The following is a 26,286-nucleotide window of genomic DNA, read 5'->3' as shown; positions in this document are numbered from 1 at the left end:
AAGTCTTTATTTGGTAAAGCCCAGCCTTATCTCAGCTCACTGGTCACCATAGTAACACCCACCCGTAGCACGCACTCCAGCAGGTATATTTCACTGGTCATCCCCAAGCCAACACCCCCTTTGGCCGCCTTTCCTTACAGTTCTTTGCTGTCAATGACTGGAACAAATTGCAAAAATCACTGAAGCTGGAGACCTATATCTCCCTCAATAACTTTAAGCGTCAGCTGTCAGAGCAGCTTACCGATCACTGCACCTGTACACAGCCCATCTGTAAATAGCCCACCCAACTACCTCATCCCCATATTGTTATACGGTACGGTATAGAACAGAACCATTAACTCATGTTCTGGAATGCTCTTTAGGTTTTATCACCCAAAAGACATTGTAAATCTCCTGTCAGTGTTATCTCCCAGAGGCCCATCGTCAGTAGAACACAGACACAATAGTTAACAGAATCCTCTATTATGTTGAATAAAACAACCATTTGATGTAATAAAAGTATTATAACATAATCGTGCAATTTTTCCTCTGACACTGTATATATGTATTTTTCTATTGTGTTATTGACTGTACGTTTGTTAAACCCATGTGTAACTCATGTGTTGTTTTTGTCGAACTGCTTTGCTTTATCTTGGCCAGGTCGCAGTTGTAAATGAGAACTTGTTCTCAACTAGCCTACCTGGTTAAATAAAGGTGAAATAAATAAAAAATGTTTAAAAAAAAAAAAAAAACAGGACTGCTCTGTCTTGATAGCACACGTGACCCTCCTCCTGAATCGTCTTACCAGTCGACGCCGCCGGAAAGCTAGAAATTCCTCGGAGTAAGTGGAGACATTTCAGGCTGAGGAGTGAGTTTCACACATCCCCATGTGCTACATATAGAAAATATATTGTAAAAGAATGGAATTATACATACTTAATAATGAATGGGAAGGCTTTTATGGTGATTGTGACACCTGGTGGAAACTTGTCGTTTACCTTTAGAATAGCATAGAGAGTTATGGGTAAGATGTCATCAGTAGTACTACTTAGGACAGGTGATTGAAGCCTGATAGGAACTGGAAGACGCCAAGTAGAGCTACAGTTTAGTACCGTTTTCATTTGGATTTAAGTTACCTGCTACTTTATAATTTGTGTACCTTTTTAAAGGTGACCATTTTGCCATTCATATCAGTTGGAATCTGTTATACCTCACCTGGATTACAGTTCTTTCTTTTACCACTTACCATCCAGGAATCTGTGAGACAAACAATGGACATTCAATTCCAAATGTGATTTTCCTGTGTTTTATTTATATTTCCACACTGAGGTTGGAATAATACTGTGAAATTGTGAAAAAATGTGATAATGCCCTTTTAGTGTAAAAACTTTTTGAAAAGATGGCCTGAAATTTCAGCTTGTTTTAGTGGGAAGGAGTTTTGGCCTGAGTGGTGACATCACCAAGGTGTAAATGAGTTAATAGACCAATAAGAAAGAGTTCCAAATCTCTTTGCCAATAACAGCTATTTTTCTGTTTTCCCCTCCCCACTCAGACCACTCCTAGACAGTCATATTTTTCTGTTTTCCCCTCCCCACTCAGACCACTCCTAGACAGTCATATTTTTCAGTTTTCCCCTCCCCGCTCAGACCACTCCTAGACAGTCATATTTTTCAGTTTTCCCCTCCCCGCTCAGACCACTCCTAGACAGTCATATTTTTCAGTTTTCCCCTCCCCGCTCAGACCACTCCTAGACAGTCATATTTTTCTGTTTTCCCCTCCCCGCTCAGACCACTCCTAGACAGTCATATTTTTCAGTTTTCCCCTCCCCGCTCAGACCACTCCTAGACAGTCATATTTTTCTGTTTTCCCCTCCCCACTCAGACCACTCCTAGACAGTCATATTTTTCTGTTTTCCCCTCTCCACTCAGACCACTCCTAGACAGTCATATTTTTCTGTTTTCCCCTCCCCACTCAGACCACTCCTAGACAGTCATATTTTTCAGTTTTCCCCTCTCCACTCAGACCACTCCTAGACAGTCATAGGTAAATTGTTGCTTGAGAAATTGTTCTTTGCTAAGAAGCTATTTTTGTTTATTTTTGACCATTTTAATTGAAAACAATCCCACTAAGGTACTTCATTGTTACTCAGAAAGAATTTGATATAGAGAGAAAATGGCTGCATTGGATCTTTTAATACCGAAACACTGGCAGTGTGCCTGTTTTGTTGTTGTTTGAACCGCAGATTGCCCTTTTAAGTGTAGTAGCCTACCAAATAACAATAATGCACAATTAAAGTATATCCTACGAAGCACTACAGCCACTCTGTGATGATGTGCTCTGCTCTTTTATTGAAGGATCTAGTCTGGATTAAACCTCATAGGAAGACAGTTTTATCATGTGGGTGGAGCAAGGATGGAAAATATTTTTGGTAGCACAGATTGTTCTGGCAATTCTCACATAGAAACTTAATTGGGAGGAAGGATGTTTGACATGCTTTTTACATTTATATTCCAATTATTTGGGGTGAGAATCATGATGGAAGTGGAAGGTTTAGGTAATTTTTAGGCCCATGCAGAGCCTTTAGAAAGTATTCATACCCCTTGACTTATTCCACATTTTGTTACGTTACAGCCGGAATTCAAAATGGATTTTTTTAAAAGAATTCTCACCAATCTACACACATTTTTTTTAACGATTTATTGAAAATTAAATACAGAAATATCTTGAAAGTATGCATTATCACAGTTTTTGATTTCGGTTTCAATTTAATTTTAAACATGAAATTAAGAAATATGTATGTATTTCTAGCTTTTTAATAAAAATGCAAAAATAAATATTTGCTGTTGGGACAGCATTATGTAGGCCCTAACAGTTTGTCACTGTTATAGTGCAATTCATGTATTGTTTAGTGCTGTGTTGTGTAGTGGCTTTGCTGGCATGTATCTAAAAAAACTATTCTTTTATTTTGCCCCACCCAGATTTACATGCTAAAATCGCCACCCGCGCATCACCAACGGTCACATCACGTCTAGATGTGAAGGAAAAAAAGACAAAAACAATAATGAATGATTCCTATTCTAACAGTATTTATTCATAATGTACACACTCAGGTCTGCGTCTGCGTAGAAGACAGTATTGGCTGTAAGAAATAAAGACAAAACAAAATGACGACATTGTTTGCAAAATAAATAATGTAGTGAATCTTTTTATAAACTGCGGTACCCACTCCAGTCAGCAGATGGCGATGTGAGTCTTTCAGGTGATGCTGCTTGCGTGACGTATAATCTAGTGGACGGAACGGGACGCTTCTTCAATAACAACAGGTTACTGAGACTAACACCTCGGTAACGTTAGCTTCCTAGCCAGTATAAAATCAAACATTTTGACAAATGTTGTGTAGCTACACGAATTGCAGTGTTTTAAACATGATTACGTTAACGTTTCTAGCTACTAGTTGATTAAAAGTTCATTTGCTTGCTAAATTTGCACCCAAAAAGAATTCATACTGAGACGAGCACTAGCTAGCTAACATCTCAGCTACTTCTCCCCTGCTAAAGAAGAGGAGGTCTGTTGGACAGAGGAAGAAGCTCTTGTGAAAGAGGAAGACGAGGCTGTCACAGTTAAAAACAATAAGTAGCGGGTGAGGCTGTTAGAGTGAACGGGAAAGACGTTTCAGTGAAAGAAAAGGAAGACGCGTTCAGAGTGAAATAAGGGGAGGAGGAGAAAGATGAGGCTGCAGTTTTTGGAGTCGAAGAAGGAGAGGACTGTCACGGTGAAAGAAGAGAAAGACGTTTTTGGAGTTAAGGGGGAGGTTATTGTCACATTGCAAGAGAAGGAAGAAGAGAACAACGATGAAGATCTGATTAACACCAGTGAGTACTGTCTTAAAAACAGAGGCACAAACTCGACATTAAACCTATATGTGTTTCCGTTTAACTGTCACTTCTTGAAAAATATGTTGAAAAACAATATTTAACAGTGGTTTTCTGTGGTTGTTACTGAGTAGGCTGATACTCCATTTCATTGATCCACAATCCAGTCAAGGCTGGGAAATATAAGAATGCCCACAATGCAATTCTGAAGTCTAATATATTCACAGTGTGATTATATATATATATATATATATATATATATATATTATTTTTGTTGTTGTTGTCAAATTAACAAATTATTGTTTTCCAGGTGATGCTGATTGAGAGAAAGCCAAGAGTGTGCAAAGCTGTTAAGGCAAAAGGTGGGTATTTGAAGAATCTCAAATATAACAAATATTTTCATTTGTTTAACACTTATGTTGGTTACTACATGATTTCATATGTCTAATTTTATAGTTTGATGTTTTCACTAGTGTAGATCGTTCAATTTGGTAATTTTTCTATAAAGAAGTGTTATTTTGAGAGTGAAAACCTGACATAATTTTTGAAAATTTTCAAAATCTGCTGTTTTCCAAAGGCCTACTTGTCGTCCTTTATTTATGATTAATCTATAAGATAATATTATTATTTTTACCTAGACTGCCAGAATACATTGTTAGACAGTTTTAAAATACACTTTTAATGCTTTGTGTGTTGTATTTACAATAAAATGTTATTTGGAATTTTACAGGTTCAAAACTCAAAGTTGCATAATGGCCAAGAAAAAGCTGCCATACAAGCTACGTATAAGATGCAATAAGGATGAACGAGTCCCATCCTCTCCAAGAATAAACAGTGGAACCATAAAGCCAAGTTGGAGAACCAGCATAAAGAATAAAGACCCCCAAAAATATGAGGAAATATTAAACAAAGGACGAAACTACAACAGAACATGTAGACATGAGATGTCCCTTGCTGATAGTATCCTAAAAAATAGGAACATTTCAAGCAAAGAGAGGGAGAAGGCAGAAAAGCTGCGGCAGCATGAAAAATATATAACGCCAGTGCTTCCTGGAGAATGAGGAAGATGAGCAAAGCGAAGAGAGGAAGACCGGAGCGACCAGAAACGTGTTAAGAAAAGGCAAAGAAGAACTGAATTGCAGAAGAACAACAGAGAGAAGAATGCAAAGCTTAAAGAAAACGTCAACAGAGGAGCATGAAGGAGAAAAAGCAAAAAGATGGGAAAAATATAGTCAGAACAAGGAAAAGGCAACGCAGCATGAACAGGCAACGCAGCATAACAAGATAATATGGGAGCAGAGAGAATTAGTCTCAAGAAACAAGAGGATAAAGAACCTAGAAAGCAACTTGAACATTGTAAAAGAGCCTTGCAGATAGCAGGGCAAGATGTACGGAGTCCAGAAGGAAGAGCCTCAAGTGGCTGAAGCCTGTATGTCAAAACAGGCAGCACAGTACGTCACTGCTATCATGGAGCTCATTGACAAGGCCTCACAGAGGAAGGCAGTCATTTTCCCTCAGAGGAACATCGGAACCACAACAGAAGGGGACGTTGGAAGTGGCAGTTGTTGAAGCAGTAGCCTAAGGCCTATCAAAAGTCCAGACCATCTGCAACTAGGAAGGCTTTGGCTTGTTCACTGAATGTGATTAAGAACTACAAACTACAGAGACAGTTTGCAAAAAGATGTTGGGGTCAGTAGAAAACTCTTAAGGCAAAGCAAGAACAAAAAAAAGGCCATGAGGTCTACGTAGATTATTACCTCCATCGACAGTCACACACACTGGGTGCTGGAGGAGTATTGATGGTGTGCCTTTTATTCCCTTTACTACACATGTGAAACTGCAAGAAAATCATATTTAAATGTATGTTAAACCATTTTTTTTTTTTTAAATGTTGACCCTGATGTCACACATTGGCCCTTTATTTATAGAAATACCCGTATCTAACCTGAAAAGACATCACACACAGGAGAGAAGCCTAACCATTACTCTCTGTGTGGAAAAAGTTTCGCACAGTTAGGGAACATGAAAAGACATGAGGACGCACACAGAAGAGAAGCTTTACCACTGCTCTCTGTGTGGAAATAGTTTTACCCAGTTAGGACACCAGAAAGTGCATGAGAGAATACACACAGGGGAGAAGCCTTAACAATGCTCAGACTGTGGGAAGACATATTCCTCATCACAGCCACTTAATGTGAGAATCGACATAGGAGGGAAGAAGCCTTACTTCTCCTAGTGTGTAAATTGATATTTCACATCACATTGACTTAAAGTTAATCAGAGATCATACACAGTGCTCCTGTTGTCTTATATTGTTGACTGAGAATGTGTTTACTTGTTTACACCATATGACATTTTATTGTACAAAATATACCCAAAAATATATTTGTATGTTTATTATTAGAAAATATAAGTTGAATATGGAGAATGTCCGTTCGATTATTGTATATGATTAAATGGTCCTGTTGTAACCTCTGACACTGTGTGTGTGTGTTTATCTGGGTGTGTCATTCCTCCAACACAGATAATCAAGTGATTTTTGGATGATTCATTCTCTCTATTGTTTACATTTAAGTTGTTGGCTTTAAGGGAATAGTCTGGTCATATCTAACAGAGTGGCTTTAATAGCCTGGTCACATCTAACAGAGTGGCTTTAATAGTCTGGTCACATCTAACAGAGTAGCTTTAATAGTCTGGTCACATCTAACAGAGTGGCTTTAATAGTCTGGTCACATCTAACAGAGTGGCTTTAATAGTCTGGTCACATCTAACAGAGTGTCTTTAATAGTCTGGTCACATCTAACAGAGTGTCTTTAATAGTCTGGTCACATCTAACAGAGTGGCTTTAATAGTCTGGTCACATCTAACAGAGTGGCTTTAATAGTCTGGTCACATCTAACAGAGTGGCTTTAATAGTCTGGTCACATCTAACAGAGTGGCTTTAATAGTCTGGTCACATCTAACAGAGTGGCTTTAATAGCCTGGTCACATCTAACAGAGTGGCTTTAATAGCCTGGTCACATCTAACAGAGTGGCTTTAATAGTCTGGTCACATCTAACAGAGTAGCTTTAATAGTCTGGTCACATCTAACAGAGTGGCTTTAATAGTCTGGTCACATCTAACAGAGTGTCTTTAATAGTCTGGTCACATCTAACAGAGTGGCTTTAATAGTCTGGTCACATCTAACAGAGTGTCTTTAATAGTCTGGTCACATCTAACAGAGTGTCTTTAATAGTCTGGTCACATCTAACAGAGTGGCTTTAATAGTCTGGTCACATCTAACAGAGTGGCTTTAATAGTCTGGTCACATCTAACAGAGTGGCTTTAATAGTCTGGTCACATCTAACAGAGTGGCTTTAATAGTCTGGTCACATCTAACAGAGTGGCTTTAATAGTCTGGTCACATCTAACAGAGTGGCTTTAATAGTCTGGTCACATCTAACAGAGTGGCTTTAATAGTCTGGTCACATCTAACAGAGTGGCTTTAATAGTCTGGTCACATCTAACAGAGTGGCTTTAATAGTCTGGTCACATCTAACAGAGTGGCTTTAATAGTCTGGTCACATCTAACAGAGTGGCTTTAATAGTCTGGTCACATCTAACAGAGTGTCTTTAATAGTCTGGTCACATCTAACAGAGTGTCTTTAATAGTCTGGTCACATCTAACAGAGTGGCTTTAATAGTCTGGTCACATCTAACAGAGTGGCTTTAATAGTCTGGTCACATCTAACAGAGTGTCTTTAATAGTCTGGTCACATCTAACAGAGTGGCTTTAATAGTCTGGTCACATCTAACTGAGTGGCTTTAATAGTCTGGTCACATCTAACAGAGTGGCTTTAATAGTCTGGTCACATCTAACTGAATGTCTTTAATAGTCTGGTCACATCTAACAGAGTGTCTTTAATAGTCTGGTCACATCTAACAGAGTGTCTTTAATAGTCTGGTCACATCTAACAGAGTGGCTTTAATAGTCTGGTCACATCTAACAGAGTGGCTTTAATAGTCTGGTCACATCTAACAGAGTGGCTTTAATAGTCTGGTCACATCTAACAGAGTGTCTTTAATAGTCTGGTCACATCTAACAGAGTGGCTTTAATAGTCTGGTCACATCTAACAGAGTGGCTTTAATAGTCTGGTCACATCTAACAGAGTGGCTTTAATAGTCTGGTCACATCTAACAGAGTGGCTTTAATAGTCTGGTCACATCTAACAGAGTGTCTTTAAGGGAATGGTATGGTCATGTCTTATAGAGTTTGGTTTGAGATGTTACAATCGGTATATAGGCACCTATAACGCCCCATACTAGTGGACGGGACTCTTAGTCAAACAACAAGAACAACCAGAACATCAGAACACCTTAGTAGCTCTCAGCCGGTGTATCTGGTAAGACAATTTCACATTCTAAATTGGTCAAAAACTGGGAGGCTCTTTTTGTTGCATTTCCTGTCTCTGTTAAAAAAAGGTTTTCCCTACAGGATGTTTCTGATCTACAATCAGCTGGACGTGTAGTCAAGGACATGGGCTAGAGATCAGCCGGTCTGGACGTGTGGTCAAGGACATGGGCTAGAGATCAGCCGGTCTGGACGTGTAGTCAAGGACATGGGATAGAGATCAGCCCGTTGTGTAGTCAAAGACATGGGATAGAGATCAGCGGTCTGGACGTGTAGTCAAGGACATGGGATAGAGATCAGCTGGTTTGGACGTGTAGTCAAGGACATGGGCTAGAGATCAGCTGGACGTGTAGTCAAGGACATGGGATAGAGATCAGTTGGTCTGGACGTGTAGTCAAGGACATGGGATAGAGATCAGCTGGTCTGGACGTGTAGTCAAGGACATGGGCTAGAGATCAGCTGGACGTGTAGTCAAGGACATGGGATAGAGATCAGCTGGACGTGTAGTCAAGGACATGGGCTAGAGATCAGCCGGTCTGGACGTGTAGTCAAGGACATGGGATAGAGATCAGCCGGTCTGGACGTGTTGTCAAGGACATGGGCTAGAGATCAGCCGGTCTGGACGTGTGGTCAAGGACATGGGCTAGAGATCAGCCGGTCTGGACGTGTAGTCAAGGACATGGGATAGAGATCAGCTGGTTGTGTAGTCAAAGACATGGGATAGAGATCAGCTGGTCTGGACGTGTAGTCAAGGACATTGGATAGAGATCAGCTGGTCTGGACGTGTCGTCAAGGACATGGGATAGAGATCAGCTGGTCTGAACATGTAGTCAAGGACATGGGATAGAGATCAGCTGGTCTGGACATGTAGTCAAGGACATGGGATAGAGATCAGCCGGTCTGGACGTGTAGTCAAGGACATGGGATAGAGATCAGCTGGTCTGGACATGTAGTCAAGGACATGGGATAGAGATCAGCTGGTCTGGACATGAACAAACAAGAACAACAACAACAACAGAACAAGGCTCCGGGCAGCCGAGCGGAAATGGAGGAAAACTCGCCTCCCTGCGGACCTGGCATCCTTTCACTCACTCCTCTCTACATTCTCCTCTTCTGTCTCTGCTGCTAAAGCCACTTTCTACCACTCTAAATTCCAAGCATCTGCCTCTAACCCTAGGAAGCTCTTTGCTACCTTCTCCTCCCTCCTGAATCCTCCTCCCCCTCCCCCCCTCCTCCCTCTCTGCGGATGACTTCGTCAACCATTTTGAAAAGAAGGTTGACGATATCCGATCCTCATTTGCTAAGTCAAACGACACCGCTGGTCCTGCTCACACTGCCCTACCCTGTGCTTTGACCTCTTTCTCCCCTCTCTCTCCAGATGAAATCTCGCGTCTTGTGACGGCCGGCCGCCCAACAACCTGCCCACTTGACCCTATCCCCTCCTCTCTTCTCCAGACCATTTCCGGAGACCTTCTCCCCTTCCTCACCTCGCTCATCAACTCATCCTTGACCGCTGGCTACGTCCCTTCCGTCTTCAAGAGAGCGAGAGTTGCACCCCTTCTGAAAAAACCTACACTCGATCCCTCCGATGTCAACAACTACAGACCAGTATCCCTTCTTTCTTTTCTCTCCAAAACTCTTGAACGTGCCGTCCTTGGCCAGCTCTCCTGCTATCTCTCTCAGAATGACCTTCTTGATCCTAATCAGTCAGGTTTCAAGACTGGGCATTCAACTGAGACTGCTCTTCTCTGTGTCTCGTAGGCTCTCCGCACTGCTAAAGCTAACTCTCTCTCCTCTGCTCTCATCCTTCTAGACCTATCTGCTGCCTTTGATACTGTGAACCATCAGATCCTCCTCTCCACCCTCTCCGAGTTGGGCATCTCCGGCGCGGCCCACGCTTGGATTGCGTCCTACCTGACAGGTCGCTCCTACCAGGTGGCGTGGCGAGAATCTGTCTCCGCACCATGCGCTCTCACCACTGGTGTCCCCCAGGGCTCTGTTCTAGGCCCTCTCCTATTCTCGCTATACACCAAGTCACTTGGCTCTGTCATATCCTCACATGGTCTCTCCTATCATTGCTATGCAGACGACACACAATTAATCTTCTCCTTTCCCCCTTCTGATAACCAGGCGGCGAATCGCATCTCTGCATGTCTGTCAGACATATCAGTGTGGATGACGGATCACCAGCTCAAGCTGAACCTCGGCAAGACGGAGCTGCTCTTCCTCCCGGGGAAGGACTGCCCGTTCCATTATCTCGCCATCACGGTTGACAACTCCCTTGTGTCCTCCTCCCAGAGTGCTAAGAACCTTGGCGTGATCCTGGACAACACCCTGTCATTCTCCACTAACATCAAGGCGGTGACCCGATCCTGTAGGTTCATGCTCTACAACATTCGCAGAGTACGACCCTGCCTCACACAGGAAGCGGCGCAGGTCCTAATCCAGGCACTTGTCATCTCCCGTCTGGATTACTGCAACTCGCTGTTGGCTGGGCTCCCTGCCTGTGCCATTAAACCCCTACAACTCATCCAGAACGCCGCAGCCCGTCTGGTGTTCAACCTTCCCAAGTTCTCTCACGTCACCCCGCTCCTCCGCTCTCTCCACTGGCTTCCAGTTGAAGCTCGCATCCGCTACAAGACCATGGTGATTGCCTACGGAGCTGTGAAGGGAACGGCACCTCCATAACTTCAGGCTCTGATCAGGCCCTACACCCAAACAAGGGCACTGCGTTCATCCACCACTGGCCTGCTGGCCCCCCTACCTCTGAGGAAGCACAGTTCCCGCTCAGCCCAGTCAAAACTGTTCGCTGCTCTGGCACCCCAATGGTGGAACAAGCTCCCTCACGACGCCAGGACAGCGGAGTCAATCACCACCTTCCGGAGACACCAGAAACCCCACCTCTTTAAGGAATACCTTAAAGATAGGATAAAGTAATCCTTCTAACCCCCCCCCCCCTTAAAAGATTTAGATGCACTATTGTAAAGTGGTTGTTCCACTGGATATCATAAGGTGAATGCACCATTTTGTAAGTCTGCTAAATGACTTAAATGTAAATGTAATGTAAATGGACATGTAGTCAAGGACGTGGGATAGAGATCAGCCGGTCTGGACGTGTCGTCAAGGACATGGGATAGAGATCAGCTTGAAAAACAGATGGACCTGTATTGTTTCAATATATCTTTCACCTGAGTAACCTGGTCACACGGCATAAGACAAAAGAGCCTCTGAGAAGTGACCACAGTTCTTCAGCCCATCCTGTTATTTTACTATCTTCCAAGGGCACAGCTGTGGGTGAGCTAGAAGAGAACGGAGGCTAGCTTGGTAGAGAAGGGAGTAAAAACGGAACTAACGTTAACACTTGTTTGTCCGCTATGACCCGATACACTTGGCCACGAGAAGAAAACAAGGTAGCTTATAATTGCCCTGATCTGCCAGGGAGCGGTGGAAGCAAACATGACTAAGGTCTGATCTGCCAGGGAGGGGTGGAAGCAAACATGACTAAGGTCTGATCTGCCAGGGAGGGGTGGAAGCAAACATGACTAAGCTCTGATCTGCCAGGGAGGGGTGGAAGCAAACATGACTAAGCTCTGATCTGCCAGGGAGCGGTGGAAGCAAACATGACTAAGCTCTGATCTGCCAGGGAGGGGTGGAAGCAAACATGACTAAGCTCTGATCTGCCAGGGAGGGGTGGAAGCAAACATGACTAAGCTCTGATCTGCCAGGGAGGGGTGGAAGCAAACATGACTAAGCTCTGATCTGCCAGGGAGGGGTGGAAGCAAACATGACTAAGCTCTGATCTGCCAGGGAGCTGTGGAGGCAAACATGACTAAGCAGTTCTGTTTCTAAACCCCTTTGTCTCTGTATTATTTTAGCTCATGCTCCATTCACTCTGTGTGCATGTAGTGGCCCTTTGTCCCCTAATTAATAAGTGAATAAATATTTAGTTTAAGTATAACTCTGACTTGTGTGATAAGTTTGTCTCTCCTCATTTGATAATACAAATATAACAACCACACGTTACCCACTCCAGTCAGCAGATGGCGATGTGAGTCTTTCATGTGATGCTTCTTGCGTGAAGTATAATCTAGTGGACGGAACTGGAGGCTTCTTCAATGGCGACAAAAGGCTTCTGATTCAACCAACGCGGTGGTTTGCTAGCGAACATAAAGCTGAAACGTTGAAGATCTTTAGACCTATCTTGTGTATTTTACTCTTAGTGTTTGGAACATAATTCTGTTTACCTATCTACTAGTTCATTACAACGTAATTTGCTTGTTAAATTAGCAAATGTGTTAACTTGATACTGCACTGCACTAGGCTAATCTCCCGGAGCATGAGCTCACTAAGCAAGACGGAGAAAGAAGCTCTGGTGAAAGAAGACGAAGAAGCATTCAGAATGAAAAAGGAGGAAGAGGAGGCTATCACATTGAAAGACGAGAATGGATTGGAAGAGGAGGCTATCTCAATAAAGGAGAAAGAGGAGGAGGAAGACGTTTTGGGAGTGAAAGAGGAGGAGACTGAAGATCCGATTACCAGCAGTGAGTATTGTCTTAAAAACAGGGGTACAAACTATGCGGTTGTTGAACTAATGTGTGGTTTTAAATGGTCATTCTACTGAAGTTCTACACTTGAATATGTTGTTTTGTACTGTAGGAATTGTTAAAGGTGCAATCTGCCATTGGTACATATATTTTTGGGACTTTTCAATTAGATCTATTGAATTCTCCATATGGTCTACCTTAAAGTACACTAAATCTAATATAACAGGCTTTTGAAATATAATATTGGAGCATCATTTATACTTAAAATATCAAAGGGACACAAAAGGCACCCATTTAGTGGAACGATCCTTTTACATTCACAACACAAACAATATTTTATAAAATCATGATGAATGTGGCCATTTTAGGCCCTTTTTAGACATATTAATGCCTCTTGTAAGACTCTGTGATTGCAATAAAAAGTCATAAGTTTACCATCTGTTTGATGTTCTCATTTACACAGGAGAGAGACATGACTATTGTGGATCCTTTGGGGAGCATCAACAACATCCTGATGCTGACGAGGCAGAGAAGAGTCTCTCCAGATCAGAACACCAGATGGTACAGCTTGGTCTGGTCTAGCATACAGCTTGTTCTATCAGGGTCTGGGCTGGGTTTCTGTAAAGCACTTTATGACAACAGTGGCATCAGCATCCATAATGATATGTGTCTGTGTCCCCTCTTTATGGTTACCAGGACAACGCTAGGGCTTCCACCCTCCCGGAGTCCCCGTGTCGTGCCTCTCCCGGTAGCACCTTACTGCTGGGTATGAAGAGGTTGTCTGTGCTGCTGGTGGACTGCAGGAAAACAACGGGGCTGAGTGGAACTGTTAGAGGAGGAGAAGAGAAGAAAGGATCAGATTTGACACATCAAAGTAAGTGCTGTAGTTTAGTTTGAAGAAATACAATAGATCTGTCCACTGGTATCTGTTACCAGGACAACAAGCAGAGTTCTGTTAGTTGACATGAAGATAGACTGGTGGATATGGATGTTATGAATATTATAACACTGAAAAAGGATTCTGCCAATGAACAGAGAGAAACCAATAGACCATATAAAACCTTGATGAAAGTTAGATTTAGAGAGAAAGTTTCAAGATGATCTGATGTAAGGTGCATGTTTTACAAAAACCTTTCCTTAAAATATTATGGATGTTATTGTCTGTCCCAGTCAACCCCCCCTGTCTTTACAAGACTCTAGGACACACAAACTAAACTCAAGACACTTCAACCGATTGAGCTATACAGAAGGTACCAGTTGGATAGTTCCATCTGTGACGTTTCAAGCTAGCTGTGGAGTGAATTTACGGCACGTTCTTACCTCCGTTACACATGTTCAGGTTGACTTATCCACGGAATCGACCATATATGAACGCTGCCCTGCATCCCCACCATCACACAATTACAATGTATAAAATATTTAAAAAATAAACATCAAGCCTTTTCATACCTTATAATATGGCTTTATATTTGTACTGAACAAAAATATAAACCCTCACTGCAACAATTTCAACGATTTACAGTTCATATAACGCAATCGGTCAATGTAAATAAATTAATTAGGCCCTGATCTATGGACTTCACATGACTGGGCATGGGCGTAGGCATTGGTGGGCCTGGGAGGACATAGGCCCACCCACTGGGGAGCCAGGCCCAGCCAATGAGAATTTGTTTTTCCCCACAAAAGAGCTTTATTACAGAGAGAAATACTCCTCAGTTTCATCATCTGTCCGGGTGGCTGGTCTCAGACGATGTGGAGGTCCTGGGCTGGCGTTGTTAAACGTGGTCTGCGGTTGTGAGGCCAGTTGGATGTACTTCCAAATTCTCTAAAACAACGTTGGAGGCGGCTTTTGACTGGTACTGTACATTAAATTCCCTGGCACCAGCTCTAGTGGACATTCCTGCAGTCAGCATGCCAGTTGCACGCCCCCTCTGAGACATCTGTGGCATTGTGTTGTGTGACAACTGCATATTTTAGTGGCCTTTTATTGTCCCCAGCACAAGGTGCACCTGTGTAATGATAATGCCGTTTAATCAACTTCTTGATATGCCACACCTGTAAGGTGGATGGATTATCTTGGCAAAGAATACATGTTCACTAACAGGGATGTAAAATTTGTGCAGAATTTTGAGAGAAATATTTTTGTACGTATAAAAAAATTCTGGGGTCTTTTATTTCAGCTCATGAAACATGGGACCAACACTTTACATGTTGCCTTTATATTTTTGTTCTGTATAATTGCTATCAGTTTTAGGAACATATGTTGTCATAGTGAGTTCATGAGAATGAAAAAGCCTTTTCAGACTTTTATAATATAAATATATATATATATATATATATATATATATATATATATATATATATATATATATACTGCTCAAAAAAATAAAGGGAACACTTAAACACATCCTAGATCTGAATGAAAGAAATAATCTTATTAAATACTTTTTTCTTTACATAATTGAATGTGCTGACAACAAAATCACACAAAAATAATCAATGGAAATCCAATGTATCAACCCATGGAGGTCTGGATTTGGAGTCACACTCAAAATTAAAGTGGAAAACCACACTACAGGCTGATCTAACTTTGATGTAATGTCCTTAAAACAAGTCAAAATGAAGCTCAGTAGTGTGTGTGGCCTCCACGTGCCTGTATGACCTCCCTACAACGCCTGGGCATGCTCCTGATGAGGTGGCGGATGGTCTCCTGAGGGATCTCCTCCCAGACCTGGACTAAAGCATCCGCCAACTCCTGGACAGTCTGTGGTGCAACGTGGCGTTGGTGGATGGAGCGAGACATGATGTCCCAGATGTGCTCAATTGGATTCAGGTCTGGGGAACGGGCGGGCCAGTCCATAGCATCAATGCCTTCCTCTTGCAGGAACTGCTGACACACTCCAGCCAAATGAGGTCTAGCATTGTCTTGCATTAGGGTGAACCCAGGGCCAACTGCACCAGCATATGGTCTCACAAGGGGTCTGAGGATCTCATCTCAGTACCTAATGGCAGTCAGGCTACCTCTGGCGAGCACATGGAGGGCTCTGCGGCCCCCCAAAGAATTACCACCCCACACCATGACTGACCCACCGCCAAACCGGTCATGCTGGAGGATGTTGCAGGCAGCAGAACGTTCTCCACGGCGTCTCCAGACTCTGTCACGTCTGTCACGTGCTCAGTGTGAACCTGCTTTCATCTGTGAAGAGCACAGGGCGCCAGTGGCGAATTTGCCAATCTTGGTGTTCTCTGGCAAATGCCAAACGTCCTGCACGGTGTTGGGCTGTAAGCACAACCCCCACCTGTGGACGTCAGGCCCTCGTACCACCCTCATGCCGTCATTACTGACCATTTGAGCAGACACATGGACATTTGTGGCCTGCTGGAGGTCATTTTGCAGGGCTCTGGCAGTGCTTCTCCTGCTCCTCCTTGCACAAAGGTGGAGGTAGCGGTCCTGCTGCTGGGTTGTTGCCCTCCTACGGCCTCCTCCACATCTCCTGATGTACTGGCCTGTCTCCTGGTAGCGCCTCCATGCTCTGGACACTACGCTGACAGACACAGCAAACCTTCTTGCCACAGCTCGCATTGATGTGCCATCCTGGATGAGCTGCACTACCTGAGCCACTTGTGTGGGTTGTAGACTCCGTCTCATGCTACCACTAGAGTGAAAGCACCGCCAGCATTCAAAAAGTGACCAAAACATCAGCCAAGAAGCATAGGAGCTGAGAAGTGGTCTGTGGTTATCACCTGCAGAACCACTCCTTTACTGGGGGTGTCTTGCTAATTGCCTATAATTTCCACCTGTTGTCTATTCCATTTGCACAACAGCATGTGAAATGTATTGTCAATCAGTTTTGCTTCCTATGTGGACAGTTTGATTTCACAGAAGTGTGATTGACTTTGAGTTACATTGTGTTGTTTAAGTGTTCCCTTTATTTTTTTGAGTAGTGTATATAGTTACTATCAGTTTTAGGAACATGTACCCAAAATATTTCACCTTATTTTTTTACTTTACCCAAAATGTCATGACATCAGCGATAGTCAAAATGTTGAAAATGTGTGAACGTCAAAAAAAAAAGAACCCTTTCAACAACGGGGAGGTGTTACTGATGTGCTTTGTGTCTTCGACTTAAAAACTAGTTTTTGACTTATTTTAGGTTTAAGGAAGTGTGTAGGTCACATCTGTATCATACAGCTATGAAGGTTATATATTTACAACCACCTGCTTGATAGGAATCCAGCGATGTCTGTGTCTTGAGTGTCGTAGAACTGTCTGGTGTTTTTGTGTTCTGACTTATAAAACAGAATTACGATTGTTAAAGCTGGCCTCAGATTATTGAACATAATGAATAAAATATGTTTACATTACCTATCAGTAATTACCAGTAAGCTCTACAACATAATTTGTTTTAAAATCACACCAAGATTGTTAAAACTTTGAACAGGTTATTGAGGGATCTGATTTAACCTCCTAGCAAGAGTTGTGGAGGTTTCATTCAGGTCTGTAGTTAAATAAACACTGTGTTTGGCAGGAGAAAGACCAGACTCGGAGGAACCAGAAACGTCCAAACCGACAAAACAACACGACTGCTCCCACTGTGGAAAGAGTTTTACAGAGTTGGGCAACATGAAAAGGCATGAAAGGACACACACAGGTGAGAAGCCTCATCAATGCTCTCACTGTGGAAAGACTTTTACCGAGTTATGGAGCCTGAAAACACATGAGAGAATACACACAGGGGAGAAGCTGTACTACTGCTCCCAGTGTGGAAAGAGTTTTACCCGGTCAGGGCACATGAAAGAACATAAGAGAACACACACAGGGGAGAAGCCATACCTCTGTTCCCAATGTGGAAAGAGTTTTACCCACTTATGTAACCTGAAAACACATGAGAGATTACACTTAGGGGAGAAGCCTTACCACTGCTCCCAGTGTGGAAAGAATTTTACCCGGGCAGGGCACATGAAAGAACATAAGAGAACGCACACATTGGAGAAGCCTTACCTCTGTTCCCAATGTGGAAAGAGTTTTACCCACTTATGTAACCTGAAAACACATGAGAGGTTACACACCGGGGAGAAGCCTTATGAATGCTCTCCATGTGGATTGAGTTTTACCACGTTAGGGTACCTGAAATCACATGAGCAAACACACACAAGAGAGAAGTCTTTCCACTGCTCACAGTCCAGAGAGGTTTTCACCCAGTTAGGGAGCCTGAAAAGGCATGAAAGGACTCACACAATTGAGAAGCCTCATCGTTGCTCTCATTGTGGAAAGACTTTTACCCAGTTAGGGAGCCTGAAAAGACATGAGAGAATACACACAGGGGAAAAGCCTCATCACTGCACTCACTGTGGGAAGACTTTTACCCAGTTAGGGGGCCTGTTAATGCACGAGAGAATACACACAGGGGAGAAGCCTTACCACTGCTCCCAGTGTGGAAAGAGTTTTACCCGGTCAGGGCACATGAAAGAACATAAGAGAACACACACAGGTGAGAAGCCTTATTGCTGCTTCCAGTGTGGAAAGAGTTTTACCCACTTATGTAACCTGAAAACACACGAGAGAATACACACAGGGGAGAAGCCTTACCACTGCTCCCAGTGTGGAAAGGGTTTTAACCAGTTAGGGGTACTGAAACGACATGAGAGAAAACACACAGGAGATAAGAATGTAGGATGTTGAACTGTAGAACATAGGACAGATGCAGGCTGCTGAACAGTAGGATATAGGACAGATATAAGCCTCTGAACAGTGTGTTTTCCATACTGCATGTATTATAGTGATTGTGTTTGTGGATTTGTTTGCTGACTTCACAAAATAAATTTCCATTTTAAATGGGCTAAGTATATTGTATTTTGTATATCGTACTTTGCTCTCATTTTGAGAGAAATAAAATCCAGTTAGAGCAGGGTCTCCCAACTCAGTAGCTCAGATCAGCTTTAATATTAAACATAGATTGTAACCCAGTCCTGGGGGGAAGATCAGCTTTAATATTGAACATAGATTGTAACTCAGTCCTGGGGGGAAGATCAGCTTTAATATTAAACATAGATTGTAACCCAGTCCTGGGGGGAAGATCAGCTTTAATATTGAACATAGATTCTAACTCAGTCCTGGGGGGAAGATCAGCTTTAATATTAAACATAGATTGTAACTCAGTCCTGGGGGGAAGATCAGCTTTAATATTGAACATAGATTGTAACTCAGTCCTGGGGGGAAGATCAGCTTTAATATTAAACATAGATTGTAACTCAGTCCTGGGGGGAAGATCAGCTTTAGTATTAAACATAGATTGTAACCCAGTCCTGGGGGGAAGATCAGCTTTAATATTGAACATAGATTGTAACTCAGTCCTGGGGGGAAGATCAGCTTTAATATTAAACATAGATTGTAACCCAGTCCTGGGGGGAAGATCAGCTTTAGTATTAAACATAGATTGTAACCCAGTCCTGGGGGGAAGATCAGCTTTAATATTAAACATAGATTGTAGATTCAGTCCTGGGGGGAAGATCAGCTTTAATATTGAACATAGATTGTAGATTCCATCAATGTAATTGTCTGCATCATTTCCAATTTTGTAAATGAACAAAAATATAAACACAAAATCCATTAATTTCTAAGATTTGACTGATTTACAGAAAAAAGTAAATTGAAATAAATTCTTTAGGCCCTAATCTATGGTTTTCACATGACTGGGAATACAGATATGCATCTGTTGGTCAACGATACCATGAAAAGGTAGGGGCACGATCAGAAAACCAGTCAGTATCTCATGTGACCACCATTTGCCTATAGTTGATCAGGCTTTTGATTGTGGTCTGTGGAATGAGAGACTAGTCAAGGTCCATATCACCTCCACCCTACCTGACACCCTAGACCCACTCCAATTTGCTTACCGCTCCAATAGATCCACAGACGACGCAATCACACTGCCCACTGCCCTAACCCATCTGGACAAGAGGAATACCTATGTAAGAATGCTGTTCATCGATTACAGCTCAGCATTTAACACCATAGTACCCTCCAAACTCGTCATTAAGCTCAAGACCCTGGGTCTCGACCCCGCCCTGTGCAACTGGGTCCTGGACTTCCTGACGGGGCGCCCCCTGGTGGTGAGGGTAGGTAACATCTCCACCCCGCTGATCCTCAACATTGGGTCCCCACAAGGGTGCGTTCTCAGCCCTCTCCTGTGCTCCCTGTTCACCCACGATGTCGATGTTGTCCAACTCCTCTTCTATGGCTGTGCAAAGTTGCTGCATATTAGCGGGAACTGGAACACGCTGTCGTACACATCAATGTAGAGCATCCCAAATATGCTCAATGGGTGACATGTCTGATGAGTTTGCAGGCCATGGAAGAACTGAGACATTTTTCAGCTTCCAGGAATTGTGTACAGATCGTTGCGACATGGGGCCGTGCATTATCATGCTGAAACATGAGGTGATGGAAGCGGATGAATGGCACGACAATGGGCCTCAGGATCTCGTCGCGGTATCTCTGTGCATTCAAATTGACAACGAAAAATTCCAATTGTGTTCGTTGTCCATAGCTTATGCCTGCCCATACCCTATCCCCACCTCCACCATGGGGCACTCTGTTCACAACGTTGACATCAGCAAATCGCTCGCTCACACAACACCATACATGTAAGGCCAGTTGGACGTACTGCCAAATTTTCTAAAACAACGTAGCTTATGGTAGAGAAATTAACATTAAATTCTCTGGCAACAGCTCTGGTGGACATTCATGTAGTCAGCATGCCAATTGCACGCTCCCTCAACTTGAGACATCTATATCATTGTGTGACAAAACTGCACATTTTAGAGTGGCCTTTTATTGCCCCCAGCACAAGGTGCATTTGTGTAATGATCATGCTGTTTAATCAGCTTGATATGCCACATCTGTCAGGTGGATGGATTATCTTGGCAAAGGAGAAATGCTCACTGACAGGGATGTAAACTAATTTGTGCGCAAAATTTCAGCGAAATATTTTTTGTGCATATGAAAACTTTCTGGGATCTTTTATTTCAGCCGGTGAAACATGGGACCAGCCCTTTACATGTTGGATTTATATTTTGTTTTAGTGTATATACAATGCATTCAGAAAGCATTCAGACCCCTAGACATTTCCACAGTTTGTTACGTGACAGCCTTATTATAAAATTGGAAAACAATTCAATCTGATCAATCTACACACAATACCCCATAATGACAAAGCACTCATTCAAGGGTTTTTCTTAATTTTTTACTATTTTCTATATTGTAGAATAATTGTGAAGACATCAAAACTATGAAATAACACATATGGAATCATGTAGTAAACAAAAAAGTGTTCAACAAATCAAAATGTATTTTATATTTGAGATTCTTCAAAGTAGCCACCCTTTGCCTTGATGACAGCTTTGCACACTTGGCATTCTCTCAACCAGGATTTCCCATATGCTGAGCACTTGTTGGCTGCGTTTCCTTCGCTCTGTGGTCCGCCTCATCCCAAACCATCTCAAATGGGTTGAGGTCGGGTGATTGTGGAGGCCAGGTCATCTGATGCAGCACTCCATCACTCTCCTTCTTGGTCAAATAGCCCTTACGTGACACTTGGCATTCAGGCCAAAGAGTTCAATCTTGGTTTCACCGGACCAGAGAATCTTGTTTCTCATGGTCTGAGAGTCTTTATGTGCCTTTTGGCAAACTCCAAGCTGGCTGTCATGTGCCTTTTACTGAGGAGTGGCTTCCGTCTGGCCACTCTACCATAAAGGCGTGATTGGTGGAGTGCTGCAGAGATGGTCGTCCTTCTGGAAGGTTCTCCCATCTCCACAGAGGAACTCTGGAGCTCTGTCAGAGTGACCATCAGGTTTTTGGTCACCTCCCTGACCAAGGCCCTTCTCCCCCGATTTCTCAGTTTGGCCGGGCGGCCAGCACTTCTTACATTTAAGAATGATGGAGGCCACTGTGTTCTTTGGGACCTTCAATGTTGCAGAAATGTTTTGGTACCATTCCCCAGATCTGTGCCGTGGCACAATCCTGTCTTGAAAGGAATATTTCACATCAAATATAGGCTACTTAAAGTTCATGAGAGAACACACATACTGCTCGTACACTTGTCTCATGTTTTTTTACAGAAATATAATTGTGCTTTAGGTCATTAAGCCACATTAAATCAAACTGTATAAAGCTGTATGCTTTTTATTTCAACACCTGCTCCTAAGCTGTACCTCAGTACATTGACTCGATACACGTACCTCCTGTATATAGTCTTCACATTGACTCTGTACAGGTACCCCCTGTATATAGCCTCCACATTGACTCTGTACTGGTACCCCCTGTATATAGCCTCCACATTGACTCTGTACCGGTACCCCCCTGTATATAGTCTTCACATTGACTCTGTACAGGTACCCCCTGTATATAGCCTCCACATTGACTCTGTACAGGTACCCCCTGTATATAGCCTCCACATTGACTCTGTACCGGTACCCCCTGTATATAGCCTCCACATTGACTCTGTACCGGTACCCCCTGTATACAACCTCCACATTGACTCTGTACCGGTACCCCCTGTATATAGCCTCCACATTGACTCTGTACCGGTACCCCCTGTATACAACCTCCACATTGACTCTGTACCGGTACCCCCTGTATATAGCCTCCACATTGACTCTGTACCGGTACCCCCTGTATACAACCTCCACATTGACTCTGTACCGGTACCCCCTGTATATAGCCTCCACATTGACTCTGTACCGGTACCCCCTGTATACAGCCTCCATATTGACTCTGTACCGGTACCCCCTGTATATAGCCTCCACATTGACTCTGTACTGGTACCTCCTGTATATAGCCTCCACATTGACTCTGTACCGGTACCCCCTGTATACAACCTCCACATTGACTCTGTACCGGTACCCCCTGTATATAGCCTCCACATTGACTCTGTACCAGTACCCCCTGTATATAGCCTCCACATTGACTCTGTTCCGGTACCTCCTGTATATAGCCTCCACATTGACTCTGTACCGGTACTCCCTGTATATAGCCTCCACATTGACTCTGTACTGGTACCTCCTGTATATAGCCTCCACATTGACTCTGTACCGGTACCCCCTGTATACAACCTCCACATTGACTCTGTACCGGTACCCCCTGTATATAGCCTCCACATTGACTCTGTACCGGTACCCCCTGTATATATCCTCCACATTGACTCTGTACCGGTACCCCCTGTATACAGCCTCCATATTGACTCTGTACCGGTTCCCCCTGTATATAGCCTCCACATTGACTCTGTACCGGTACCCCCTGTATATAGCCTCCACATTGACTCTGTACCGGTACCCCCTGTATACAGCCTCCATATTGACTCTGTACCGGTTCCCCCTGTATATAGCCTCCACATTGACTCTGTACCGGTACCCACTGTATATAGCCTCCACATTGACTCTGTACCGGTACCCCCCTGTATATATCCTCCACATTGACTCTGTACCGGTACCCCCTGTATATAGCCTCCACATTGACTCTGTACCGGTACCCCCTGTATATAGCCTCCACATTGACTCTGTACCGGTACCTCCTGTATATAGTCTCCACATTGACTCTGTACCGGTACCCCCCTGTATATAGCCTCCACATTGACTCGGTACCGGTACCCCCTGTATATAGCCTCCACATTGACTCTGTTCCGGTACCTCCTGTATATAGCCTCCACATTGACTCTGTACCGGTACTCCCTGTATATAGCCTCCACATTGACTCTGTACCGGTACCCCGTGTATATAGCCTCCACATTGACTCTGTACCGGTACCCCCTGTATATAGCCTCCACATTGACTCTGTACCGGTACCCCCTGTATACAACCTCCACATTGACTCTGTACCGGTACCCCCTGTATACAACCTCCACATTGACTCTGTACCGGTACCCCCTGTATATAGCCTCCACATTGACTCTGTACCGGTACCCCCTGTATATAGCCTCCACATTGACTCTGTACCGGTACCTCCTGTATACAACCTCCACATTGACTCTGTACCGGTACCCCCTGTATATAGCCTCCACATTGACTCTGTACCGGTACCCCCTGTATACAACCTCCACATTGACTCTGTACCGGTACCCCCTGTATATAGCCTCCACATTGACTCTGTACCGGTACCCCCTGTATACAGCCTCCATATTGACTCTGTACCGGTACCCCTGTATATAGCCTCCACATTGACTCTGTACTGGTACCTCCTGTATATAGCCTCCACATTGACTCTGTACCGGTACCCCCTGTATACAACCTCCACATTGACTCTGTACCGGTACCCCCTGTATATAGCCTCCACATTGACTCTGTACCAGTACCCCCTGTATATAGCCTCCACATTGACTCTGTTCCGGTACCTCCTGTATATAGCCTCCACATTGACTCTGTACCGGTACCTCCTGTATATAGTCTCCACATTGACTCTGTACCGGTACCCCCCTGTATATAGCCTCCACATTGACTCTGTACCGGTACCCCCTGTATACAACCTCCACATTGACTCTGTACCGGTACCCCCTGTATATAGCCTCCACATTGACTCTGTACCGGTACCTCCTGTATATAGCCTCCACATTGACTCTGTACCGGTACCCCCTGTATATAGCCTCCACATTGACTCTGTACTGGTACCTCCTGTATATAGCCTCCACATTGACTCTGTACCGGTACCCCCTGTATACAACCTCCACATTGACTCTGTACCGGTACCCCCTGTATATAGCCTCCACATTGACTCTGTACCGGTACCCCCTGTATACAACCTCCACATTGACTCTGTACCGGTACCCCCTGTATATAGCCTCCACATTGACTCTGTACTGGTACCCCCTGTATATAGCCTCCACATTGACTCTGTACCGGTACCCCCCTGTATATAGCCTCCACATTGACTCTGTTCCGGTACCTCCTGTATATAGCCTCCACATTGACTCTGTACCGGTACCTCCTGTATATAGTCTCCACATTGACTCTGTACCGGTTCCCCACTGTATATAGTCTCCACATTGACTCTGTACAGGTACCCCCAGTATATAGCCTCCACATTGACTCTGTACTGGTACCCCCTGTATATAGCCTCCACATTGACTCTGTACCGGTACCCCCTGTATATAGCCTCCACATTGACTCTGTTCCGGTACCTCCTGTATATAGCCTCCACATTGACTCTGTACCGGTACTCCATGTATATAGCCTCCACATTGACTCTGTACCGGTACCCCGTGTATATAGCCTCCACATTGACTCTGTACCGGTACCCCCTGTATATAGCCTCCACATTGACTCTGTACCGGTACCCCCTGTATACAACCTCCACATTGACTCTGTACCGGTACCCCCTGTATATAGCCTCCACATTGACTCTGTACCGGTACCCCCTGTATATAGCCTCCACATTGACTCTGTACCGGTACCTCCTGTATACAACCTCCACATTGACTCTGTACCGGTACCCCCTGTATATAGCCTCCACATTGACTCTGTACCGGTACCCCCTGTATACAACCTCCACATTGACTCTGTACCGGTACCCCCTGTATATAGCCTCCACATTGACTCTGTACCGGTACCCCCTGTATACAGCCTCCATATTGACTCTGTACCGGTACCCCCTGTATATAGCCTCCACATTGACTCTGTACTGGTACCTCCTGTATATAGCCTCCACATTGACTCTGTACCGGTACCCCCTGTATACAACCTCCACATTGACTCTGTACCGGTACCCCCTGTATATAGCCTCCACATTGACTCTGTACCAGTACCCCTGTATATAGCCTCCACATTGACTCTGTTCCGGTACCTCCTGTATATAGCCTCCACATTGACTCTGTACCGGTACTCCCTGTATATAGCCTCCACATTGACTCTGTACTGGTACCTCCTGTATATAGCCTCCACATTGACTCTGTACCGGTACCCCCTGTATACAACCTCCACATTGACTCTGTACCGGTACCCCCTGTATATAGCCTCCACATTGACTCTGTACCGGTACCCCCTGTATAGAGCCTCCACATTGACTCTGTACCGGTACCCCGTGTATATAGCCTCCACATTGACTCTGTACCGGTACCCCCTGTATATAGCCTCCACATTGACTCTGTACCGGTACCCCGTGTATATAGCCTCCACATTGACTCTGTACCGGTACCCCCTGTATACAACCTCCACATTGACTCTGTACCGGTACCCCCTGTATATAGCCTCCACATTGACTCTGTACCGGTACCCCCTGTATACAACCTCCACATTGACTCTGTACCGGTACCCCCTGTATATAGCCTCCACATTGACTCTGTACCGGTACCCCCTGTATACAGCCTCCATATTGACTCTGTACCGGTACCCCCTGTATATAGCCTCCACATTGACTCTGTACCGGTACCCCCTGTATACAACCTCCACATTGACTCTGTACCGGTACCCCCTGTATATAGCCTCCACATTGACTCTGTACCGGTACCCCC

General features: G+C 44.0%; 1 protein-coding gene and 1 long non-coding RNA gene across 4 annotated transcripts in view; both read left to right on the top strand.

The window, feature by feature from the left end:
• The first annotated feature begins 3,302 nt into the window (after positions 1-3,302).
• On the top strand, positions 3,303-6,329 carry LOC106593047 (uncharacterized). The gene is made up of 3 exons (XR_001325769.2): positions 3,303-3,851; positions 4,162-4,213; positions 4,582-6,329. It is a non-coding gene; the product is annotated as an uncharacterized lncRNA (long non-coding RNA).
• Positions 6,330-12,346: 6,017 nt separating this feature from the next.
• The window catches only part of LOC106593835 (zinc finger protein 883-like), a 262,127-nt gene continuing 248,187 nt past the window's right edge, over positions 12,347-26,286 (top strand). The window contains exons 1-4 of one of the 3 annotated variants that reach the window (XM_014185225.1): positions 12,347-12,784; positions 13,251-13,348; positions 13,484-13,661; positions 17,317-18,641. In XM_014185225.1, the coding sequence (XP_014040700.1) occupies positions 12,580-12,784; positions 13,251-13,348; positions 13,484-13,661; positions 17,317-18,470 (1,635 nt within the window). In that variant the 5' untranslated portion in view covers positions 12,347-12,579 and the 3' untranslated portion in view covers positions 18,471-18,641. Of the gene's footprint in view, positions 12,785-13,250; positions 13,349-13,483; positions 13,662-17,316; positions 18,642-26,286 lie in introns of those variants that run through there. The other 2 variants (XM_045690549.1, XM_045690546.1) reach the window with 2 other exon arrangements.

The sequence above is a fragment of the Salmo salar genome, chromosome ssa12 (assembly GCF_905237065.1).
Source record: "Salmo salar chromosome ssa12, Ssal_v3.1, whole genome shotgun sequence".
In the NCBI taxonomy this organism is placed as follows: domain Eukaryota; kingdom Metazoa; phylum Chordata; class Actinopteri; order Salmoniformes; family Salmonidae; genus Salmo; species Salmo salar.
This window is presented reverse-complemented; position numbering and strand designations above follow the sequence as displayed.